The sequence below is a fragment of the Synchiropus splendidus genome, chromosome 2 (assembly GCF_027744825.2).
Source record: "Synchiropus splendidus isolate RoL2022-P1 chromosome 2, RoL_Sspl_1.0, whole genome shotgun sequence".
NCBI classification, from domain to species: domain Eukaryota; kingdom Metazoa; phylum Chordata; class Actinopteri; order Syngnathiformes; family Callionymidae; genus Synchiropus; species Synchiropus splendidus.
Genome location: NC_071335.1, coordinates 25,757,233 through 25,768,005, shown reverse-complemented (window position 1 = coordinate 25,768,005; position 10,773 = coordinate 25,757,233). Strand labels below are relative to the sequence as shown.

Sequence of the window (10,773 nt, the reverse complement as noted above, 5' to 3'; positions counted from 1 at the left end):
ACGAAGATCATCATTTACAAAGAGGCGGAAGCAGGCTTCAATTTCAAATGAATGCAAAGGAAAAGAGACAATTGTCATGGCAAGACTCAAGACTTTGGAATAAATGTGAGCTATCATCAACGTAGCCCACCTGTCTGTGGCCTCGGCCATCAGGTCCTTCGCTGGGCGAGCGGGACCAGTGGCGCTCATGAGGATGCCTATGTGCGTAGTCGTGACGATCAAGGCCATAGCGCTCCTTGTCCATGGAGCTGTGATGGTGGTGGTGGTGATGGTGGTGGCGACGATCCTTCGTCCTACCGCGGTCCCTCTCTCTCTCCTTAGGGGGCAAGTCTCCGGACTGGGTGGTCGTGCTTAGGTCAGTGCCTAGGCCTGGTGGATGATATGAAATTGAAGTCAATAAAAAAACAACCTTGTGAGAATCTTTTCTGTCCGACAATGCATTCGTCAATCAGCACGCCAACCCCAGGTTCACTGAAGCTCACCAGTGTCCGCATCCGTATATCGTGTCAGGGATCTTTGAGAGGTCCGATGACTGCGGTCCCTGTGCCGACGGCCACCTCCATGTCTTCCTTCCTCCGACACCACCCGCTCGAGAGAGTAGTCGTCCAGCCGCACGCCTCGACCACTGCGCCCGTGGACTAGGCTGGAGGTGGACCGGCGCATCGGGCTGGTGTCCGTTATGGTCTGAGTGCATGGAGGACAGAGAACGAACTTAGCACCTTCAGACCGGTTTTGCTATCGTCGGAAAATGACATCAACAGCTCTGGCTGACTTTGCTTTCTCTCCTCCTAAGTTCCGAACTTATCATTCGCATGGCCCACAAGCCCGTTTCACAAACTCGCCACAAAACATGCTGAAGGATGAGCTGCAGAGATGGTTTGGACCAGACAGTGATTGATAAGACGGCAGAGAGCAAGCATGAAGGAGGGCTGGAGGAACCATGCCTCACATGCAGAAGCCCGAGAAGGTATCGACACTTTCCAACTAGGCAGCTCTTTTCTGGTCATCCTCATGCATAAGTGGGAAACCGTTCCCAGCCACAGTCATTCCAATAAAATGTCAGATCACACTCGCCAGTGCTGAAGATTATTGTAACGAAATACTACACAATATGAATATTCCAAGCTTATCACAAAACACAGGACCACCTTTGCTTGCATATTCCACTCAACAAAATTATTATTTTTCTTCTTTTAGAAAGTAAGAGATACACTGACCATCTGAGCGAACTGACAACTTTATGACACACAATACCGGTTAAACATGATGAACCAGCTGACTGTCAAAGGTGACCGCAGACCGGCTCACTTGGCTCTGACCAACACGTTCTCACTCCTAAGGAGTCACATTATCGACAATTGTCAAGTCAACGTTGACGCAGAAGTCAGCCTTTGGTGGTGCATGGTGAAGTGTTAGGCTTTCAAATGAATCACGTTTCTTCTTCCGCAGTATTTTCTGAAGCTGTCGACAACGCTTCACGCGTGAAAAAGGTGGCTGAGATAAGAGCTTAGATGCCGCTGCTGAAAGTTCCGCTCTTGAATTAGGATTTCTTGTCACATGGTATACATAGCACTTTGTAATCATGACTGTATCACTGTATCAGTTGGCTACATGAACACGATATATACCAAGTAACATCACAAGCAATGCACAACCTCCAATGGTCACCCCCATCCTAACCCCAACCATGAAACGTGCGATGCCTTCGGAGTGATGTATTTAGCTTCATAGTGTCCACATTCTAATATCAGTGTTTTGTCGTTCATAAATTTGAAATAAACATCAATCACCATCAAAAACTAAATTGGATTGATCAAATATGCTGGTCTTTAAGGCAGAAAGAGAAAGACAGAAGGTCCGGTAAACAGACATAAACGTTAGCCAGGGAATGAAAGACATTGCTGAGGAAGAGCAGGTGACAGGAAGTTCAACCAGGAAGCTGTGCCGGGTCGGCTGGGTTCTGGATGTGCATTCTGTACTGGGACTCTTCGATGGACGCCAAAGTGGCACCGTAAGTAGGCAAAAGATGACAGAAATAAAGTAGCAAAAGGTACCTGAACTGCATAAAAGAAATCAGTGAGGCTCGCAGAGTAGTAGAAAAAAATGAGACCATCCATGGCGGACATACTTAGCGCTGATGTACTTGTGTGCGTAAAGTGATAAGGCCCAAAACTGTACTAATCTGAACTAGTTAATGTTCAGTTTTCCAACACAAATAACCAACAGAAAACCATTTTACATCACATCAATATCTTAAGTGATGTATACTCTAAAATGTTGCTGTGTATTCTCAAGCATACATTTATGACCGGTTACATTGTTACATCGACAGCAAGACAGACCTCGGCCACGTCATGCATGACTGAAGACATGCGTTCCAAACTGCAGTGGCCAACAACCGCTTATCAGGCCAGTCCATGCGTTTGTCACCGGATCCAAAGCGATGCAACATACATGGCACACGCAGACAGGACAGATCCCCTGTCGCACCCACAAAAACAACAAAATGGAGCACAGAGGATCAGCAAGACTGCACGGTCGAGAGACAGAGAGGAGAGACAGAGGGACAGGAGAGATATGATCCTTGAGCCTAATGGAGATTCAGCTTGTTTGTGTCCCTCCTATCTAACTCTTACAGCTTTGTCTGTTCGCAGTCCTTTTAAAGTGATGTAGTAAACATGCTCAGCCAGTAGGTGGCGATTCTAAGAAAATAGAGGGGTGGGGTGGAGCCTGCATCGGCAGAAGAACATGGCAGGCAAATGCAAACTATGTTCGGAGTTTGTGTTGATATTTCCAAACAGCTCTTGGAGAATGAGCACAACTCAGTAGTTTCCAGTTGTGTTGTTGTGAAGTGAAAAACTGAGCTTTGATAGGTGGGATTTCAATGGGTTTTGTCGTACAGACAAAGACGGGAAACTGGTGTGTACAAATCGATCCATGCTGGGATCTAAAAGGTTTGAAAAAGGCCGACACAGAACTTCACTTCATGTGGATGGGCCCTCAAATTTGTGTCGTCCTCTCGAATTGACCCGAGGAAGATCACAATGGGATGAGGTGACGCTTTGCCTCAGGTTGTGGTCTGTGTCAGGATCATAAAAAAGTGGCTGTAGAGTCCGTCAGGTTGGGTGGATTACACAGAAGGACACTGTAGCCAGAGCATGAAGACAGTGAAGTCGGTGAAGTGCTATCCTCCCGGTCAAGGGGTCAACGCTTCAGCCTCATGGCAAGAAGGTTGCCTCAGGAGACTATTCATGAAACTTAAGACTTAACTTGGCTCTATTTGACTGATACCATGACTAATCTACTGGTAAAACACAAACAATGTGACGACAGGCTTCAAAAACGATCCCATTCATGGGCCTTGTTTATAGAATATTTGCATATATTATATGCTCTAGATTTTAGATATTATATGCTATAGAAACTTGGGTGGTTGGGGTCGAACCTCATCATGGTCTAAAGAAGAAGTGAGAGGGAAAGAGACAGAGGCGGAAAAAGCACGAGAAAACAGAAGGTACATACACTGAGGTTATTTCCTCTGGGTCTGTGTCTTCTCCGCTGCAGAGCAGGCAAACATAAAGATGATACACACAGAAGTTGTACACACAACCGCGCGCACGCGGAGAGTCGGATATTAAATAGCTGTCGGACCGTGAGAGAAGAACACGAAGCAAAGGAGCAGAGATGAGATGAGTAAAGGATATATAAATGAGATATAAATGAAGAAAAGTCGTCCGGTTTTCCAAGAAATCAAAAGGTGGATGTCAGAGTGTGAAGCCAAGCGCACAGACACACACACACTCTTACCAAAGCAGTGTGAGCTCTCTGAAAGGTAGAGCAGTGTTAGAGGACAGTTCTCAGCGCACACACAGAATATTCAACACATACGATACAAGAGGAGACTGTTTTGAAGCACGGTGGTTTCTGATCAATATCAGAAATTAGAAAGATATACTCTCAAATACTTCATAGTTATTACAAGCTACATTACGATGCACAGTTGGTCCTGGTTCTGCCCGCCCAAGGAAGGTGACTGTGTGGCAACAGATTCAACTCTGTGAGCTTTAGCCGTGGACTGAGCTCTGAAAACTATTTCTTGTTTCTTCTGCATCTTTCAGCATTTGCCGTCATGGGTTACCACAACACGTCAGTCCCTCCACTGTAACCTATCTTGGGCATCCTCCCTAGTCACACCTATCCTCTTCATCACACCCATTAACCTCAATGGTTGTCTTCCTCTCCTTCTCTTGGCTGCTGCTTCCATTTCCAACCGTCTCCGTCCAACATGTTCCCTGTCTCTCCTCCCCACAGGACCAAACCCTCTGAGCCTCCACATGAGCTGTCCCTCTGACACACCTGTTTCTAACCATGTCCTTCCCAGTCTCCCCCATTGAAGCATCCACTGCTTGGACTCAGCTAACTCTGCCTCCTGTCTTTGAGTCAGCTCTAAACCAAAGAGGCCTCAGTACTGTCCTACAGAGCTTCCCTTTCACTCTAGCTGCCACTCTTCATGTCACAGATCACATCTGACAGTCATCTCCACCTGCTCCACCCTGCCTACACTCTCCTCTTCAACACTCTGAATCTTGTCCCATCACTGTTTATGACTGATCCCAGAGACCAGGACTCATCTGTTTTCATACGTCATGTAGTGAACTTCAGCGTAAGACACTTGGTCCGGTGACTACATAACATCCTTCATCGAAGAATGGACGGTCTTAGTTAAGGTGAGGCGATGTCACCGTGAATGGACACAAAACTGAAAGTAGAAAATCAGGTTAAAAAAAAAAAACTACTACTGTTCCGCAAGTTGAATGGCCTCTGACTGAAGCTCTGAAAACAAATGCTTGAATTGACCCAACACACCAGAGTGAGAGCAGAATGACTTCATGGGTTGAGGGTGAAATTGTGCAACTGCAGCCAGAAGCTTCACACAACACAACATCGAACAATGACAGTGCTTTTCTAAAATAAGGTAAAATAAGATAAGAAATAAGAAGAATAAATTTACGATAGCATCAATACCAATTCTTCTTTTTTTACAGATAGTCGATTAGTGACCTACCACCACAACAGTCAACTTGACATGACTGTGCTGTTAAAATACAGGATCTAGATGAAAGCACCTAACTCTCGTACTGTCATGACTCTGCTCCCAGGCTCCGAGTCCTGGTTTTGCTTCTCTCCCTCTGTTCCTTTGGCACACGGCTGGAGCCGATTACCCCCTGATTACGGTCTTCAAGAACACCTGGGCTCCAGCAACGTGTGCCAGATCGTTGTGTCTTTGTTTCCTGCCACTTCTCCTAGTCCCTGTGTGTTTTCCACGTTCCCTGGGTGATTCCTGTGATTTTGGACTCCTCTCGATCCCCTGTGGTAACTCCCGGTTCTCGTGTCTCTCCCTGTGTTCGGCTTCTGCGGTTCTCGTGTCTCTCCCTGTGTTCGGCTTCTGCGGTTCTTGTGTCTCTCTCCCTGTGTTCGGCTTTTACTTCTGTGCGCCTGCTAGTTCTTTTGTTACATTGTTTAACCCTGCTGTCCTGAGTTAGTGTTTTTGGTTTCTTGCTGTTTGCCGCGTGTTTCTTGGTTTTCTTTTGTAGTTTATTCTCGGTTTTCATTTGTGATTTAAGTTCATTTAACTCCCGGTTCGGTGACGCTTTCTGTTTTGACTTTTTACTAATTTTTTGTGCACTTCTGTTAGTTTTCATTACTGTTTTTACACTTTGCGTTTGCTCTGTTTCTTCCCGGTTCGGTGACGCTTTCAGTTCTGATTCAGTTGTTTAATTATTAAATATCTAACCTTTACTCCGTCCTGCCTCCAGTGCCTTTCACCACTCGCACTTGGGTCTTGGTCACGTCCTCCTACGTGGCTTTAGCTCCCTCGTCCCTTCGCACTCGTGACACGTACAACGTTATTGTTGTTCAAAAACTAATATTTGTGCTTTCATAGCTCAACATGCAGCGTGAAAGTGATGTGTCCTTTATTTATTTATGTCCAAATTCCCACGAGTGAAATGCAGAATAGACGGAACTAAAAAGCAGAACTCGGTAGTGCAGCACGCCATCACCCAAGCACTGTACGGGAGGACATAAACAAACATGGCTGACCGCCAGATCCATCTCAAGTTATTTCTGACACTATACATCCAGATCCTGTGGAACATATCAGCAGTTTTAAATGGCGGCATTAAAGAGCTGCGGAACGACTCACACATACACATTCCACAACGTTACTGCTCAGACTCCGCCCATCCAAACCTCCGTCACTCTCCGTCCTTGTGTAACAAAACGACGAGTGCTCACTACGCGCTGACGTAAGATTTTTTTTAGGCTAAAAACCGCCGCTAGATTTTTAACAAGCTATTTTACAAATTATTTCCAGCCATGTTGTTTCAGAAGTATAAATGACAGCAACTTTCATCGCAATTGTTTAAAAAATCTGCCACAAAAAACAAAAAAAATCCACAAAATCCTGGAGGGACCGACTAGTTGCTCTAACTTTTAATCATTGTTGTTTTTTTTTTTTTTTTTTTTTTTCAAAAACTCTGGTAACACTGTCATAACTAAGAGTTTGCTTCGGCCACAGTTCACACAGACACACCAAGGATTGAATGATGATGAGACAATCACTGTGAATGAGAGTCTGAACCAAATGATGGATCCATGCAGCTAGTGAGGAACAGAGGAGCAGGATGGAGGCCAGGCAGATGAAGGTGAATTTAAAGATTGTTTCCAGTCTTTCCATCAAATCCGCAGTAGAACAACCAATGATTTAGTTGGGGTTGTGCTTAATCATGCAGATGTTCAAACAAAGGTTATATTGATGTTTTGTAACTGGAGGATGTCAGTGCATCTGTTTTCCACCCTGAACTTAGATGCATGACTTTTTAAATTCCCCTCATCTGTCCTGGTGGTGCAGGGGTGGAGATGGCAGTGGGATGAGAGTGCTCACTTGGTTGTCTGCAGTGAGGCGGGGCATGGAGACGGTCCGCCCGTGCCCATCCATTGGTTGGTAGGGCTCAGTGTCCGAGTACCCGTCCCGCCCCATCTCCCTCATCTCTACAGTCTGGAAGAAGATAGCGACAGGTGTGTGACGAAAGGCGGGTGAGGCGTGAGGGGGTGGGGCTTTATCAAAGGTGCAATTGTCACTGCTAAAGTCAAGAATATGAGCGTCTCTTGTTGTTATCCAACTTATGTTGGTTTGACCCTCCGCGTGCGACAGGAAGTAGGATCAAAAAAGGTCGTACAAAAATAACTTATCTAGTTGAATATAAGAATATAAGAGGTGAACCTGTGGCACCGGCCATTTTTATAGCCCTTGTCATGCTTCCTATTCAGTGAGTGAACTTCGACTACAGATCACGTGAGAACTACAAACACTTATGGGAATGTTTTGATGCTACTCCACAGGTATGGGAGGTTTGATATGGCAACTTTAAACTACATTTCAGGGGAATTCAAACAAATATTAGATCAGGCTAATATAGCAAGTTTCAGTTCACAAAACACTATAATATTGTTAACTCGGGTGCTGCTCTCCTCCCTCTGGCCACGCCCACTTCATTGATCAAAGGTGCAAAGTTCAACACGGAAAAGTTGAGCCATGTCAGTGTGCGACAGGAAGTGATTGAATAGATGAACTAGTGCAAGAGAACGATTTCAGTAAGGTGAGTTGAACAAAAATGCATATTCTTTAACAGCAGGGGGGGCTTGAGAGCAGCAGCAACATGATGAAAACGGTTCAACAGAAGCTTCTCTGCAGGATGCTCTCATGGCGACGTATCCAGTTGTTATCTTTCATTTGTCTCACAGTGGGGAAATTCATCAATAATTTGAAACACATTTAAGTCAAACATTTGAAGTCAAATTTCAATAAAAATTTTGATCAGGACCGTGAAAAAAGTTGTCATTGTGTTAAAATAGATCAGAAATATTTTTTTTTTCTCTTTCCTTGAAAAGAACACAATCAAAATGCCTCTTAAAGGGTTAAGATTCTCAAAATTCGTCTTGCAAAAATGCGAATCTGCAAATTAAACCGGTGTCAGAGGGATGATCATCCAACATCAGCAATAACAACATCACACTCAAGTGCATTTTGATAGTCTTGAAATTTGTGCATTAGCCATCGCCCTAAATTTCAACCAACAAATGCATGTCAAAGTGAAATTGCACCTTTCAGTAGTGTTTCACTAAAACGATAGTTATGAATCTCAAAATCCACATCAACAACATCAAGCCGCAGCTACCATGATCCTTTAGAACATAGTCCTGCCTCCGGTCAACTCCTCGGGAACCGCAGATGGAGCCATGGCAGAGCAGAACAGTCGATGTAGAGCAACTGTAGAGCAACTCCAGTCAACTGACAAGAGGCTGACATGAGGATGTGGACAACGATGGCAAGGACAGATGTTCTACAGGTCCACGCTCTCACGTTCTGAGACTGTGACACCAACATGCATTAGATTACATTAGATTAGATGGCCTTTATTAGTCCCACAGTGGGGAAATTCAAGTTAAACCACATCATCTGCCAATAGTATAAAAACTCCACCAACACAGACCAAAACAAATCTGTGTAAATTTGATCCAGAAAAACCTTTCATTACATCCAATTCAGTCGAGTCAAGCATCAGCTTTTCACTTTTCATTCATTGATATATTTGCTTGAGATCGCATGAGCTTCAGTCTCTGGGTTATTCTATATCAACATTTTTACTCGACTCAGCACTCTATTCAGTACTTTATTGCGACGTTTTAATCTATCGCACCCAGAGCTCACTATACAGCTACTTCCTTTTTTCCCCTTTGATCTATGACGCATTACCTCATCATATGAAATATACAGTTTTACATTATATACAGTGTGTATATATATATATATATATGAGAGAGAGAGAGAGAGAGAGACAGAAAGGCATAGTCTTTCCATTGTGCTCCAAAATATGCCACAAAACGTAAGTGGATAACAGTGAGCACAGGTGTAGCTCAGCAAAGTGACGTGCCCAATAACGCACTTGCACCTTGCCTTTATGCCAGCGTGCAGTCAGGCTGACAAGGCCACCCAAAAACTACGGAGAAAGTGAACTGTCTAATGACACTGGCATCTGTAGTAAATACGATGGTCATGATCGTACAGCAGCTGGTGACCACGGTGAGCCACTCCAGCAAAATCCAAGACTGGGCACACCAACTTGTAGACACCATCCATGACATTGTTCTCACTTAAACTGTGGATGAAGAGCTATGAAGAGTTATGATCATCCTAATTCTACAGTGAGTCGATCCGAACAGAAAGGATGGACAGACAACAGGACTGAGATGGTGAAATAAAAAACAGCCGGTAAAATACTCAAATGAAAACAACTGGAGCGGCCTGAGCCGGGTGTGCATGAGCATCAACGGGCTCACTGGTAAACCTCAGCCATGACTGAGGGCCTGACCCAACCGCCACCGTTTCTGTGCTCACCATACCTGCGGGTTGTGCCGGTTGTCGTGGAGGTCGTCGGGGTACGGTCGGTCGGGGCTCCAGTTACCCGTTTTTTGAAACATTTCCTGCGCCTTCGCTGTCACCCATGACTGGCTCTCAGTCATGCTGCCCTCTTGGGGTCTGAAAGTGGCCAAGCCAAACACACCCCAGGGTTGAATAAGAAGCACTGTATCAGAATATTCAGAACCTGACAGGTATTTAAAGACACGCCGACCAAAAATAGCTGGAATAACCCAAGCATACTCACATGCTGTTGATGTTGGCGGGTGTGTTGGGGAGGCCGTTCAGGCCCTGACCCCCCTGCCCATCCATGCCCCCTCCCTCAGGGGGTGGCTCCATGCGCTGAAACATTAATGGCGTTCGGTTCTGTGTGAGATACATGACATGGCCTACAGGCATCAGGCACACTCAGGGGAAACGCACAAACACAGGATGCACTCGCAGCATGCACCCACATAGGGGCGCCATCAGCAAGCACATGGCTGTGGGTTCACCAAGGTAAAGTTATCAGACGACTGATCTGAGATCTGCCCGCCAGTCTGAGGTGGGGGGCTGATCTCAGATCGGTGTCAGAACTTCTACCTTGGGCAGTAAAGTCCAGATTTCTCTGTTGACCACAAGTCTTGAATCACATTACAAACAATCACAAACCCAACACAAGCTCTTCAAATATTGAAATGGTTCATTTCCTACCTCACTATATCTTTTATTTACCCACAAGTGCAGCCTTCACAAACTATTATTAAATGAGTATTATTTTATTAATATTATATAATATTATCTGCATCATTTTGAAGGTGGACAGGGGAGTAAAATTGGTAGAAAAGAAGGTTTAATCGCCATTGAAATATAGGTTTTTGAGAGATGAAGCACTTATTTCAAGAGAACTATTGACTTGATTTAAAAAAGAAATCATGTCCCATTTGGTTGAGATAATTGAGCTACATCCACACGGTGCAGCGTAAGTCCCTCGCGTCCACAGAAACAACCAAAAATTGATGTAGTCCATATGCCAGGACTGTGTTTTTCTCATGTTTCAAGTGCACTTGGTGAGTGAAAATGCCAGATCCATGTGGACGAAAGGCCTATCCCAGACACAACTCATGTGGATATGGCTGACTGTCTCCATGTGGGTGGGGTCTTGAGCTTGATCTAGCACTTTAAAAAATACGCTCTGCAAGTGGTATTAATATTGTAATACCGGGGGGTCTAACTCAGTCACGCAAGGGGCAGAAACATTGCCCAAATTTGCCAAACAAATATATTGACACTACTTTAACAGGAAATAAATG

General features: G+C 44.8%; 1 protein-coding gene across 15 annotated transcripts in view; it reads right to left on the bottom strand.

The window, feature by feature from the left end:
• Nucleotides 1-10,773, bottom strand: part of cacna1ab (calcium channel, voltage-dependent, P/Q type, alpha 1A subunit, b) — a 113,290-nt gene that overhangs the window by 8,032 nt on the left and 94,485 nt on the right. For 6 of the 15 annotated variants that reach the window (XM_053855883.1, XM_053855882.1, XM_053855889.1 and 3 more), the window contains 6 exons: nucleotides 9,729-9,847; nucleotides 9,466-9,601; nucleotides 6,947-7,060; nucleotides 3,523-3,558; nucleotides 483-684; nucleotides 131-369 (listed from right to left, as the gene is read on the bottom strand). In XM_053855883.1, coding sequence (XP_053711858.1) covers nucleotides 131-369; nucleotides 483-684; nucleotides 3,523-3,558; nucleotides 6,947-7,060; nucleotides 9,466-9,601; nucleotides 9,729-9,847 — 846 coding nt within the window. The remainder of the gene's footprint in view (nucleotides 1-130; nucleotides 370-482; nucleotides 685-3,522; nucleotides 3,559-6,946; nucleotides 7,061-9,465; nucleotides 9,602-9,728; nucleotides 9,848-10,773) is intronic. The other 9 variants (XM_053855886.1, XM_053855891.1, XM_053855892.1 and 6 more) reach the window with 4 other exon arrangements.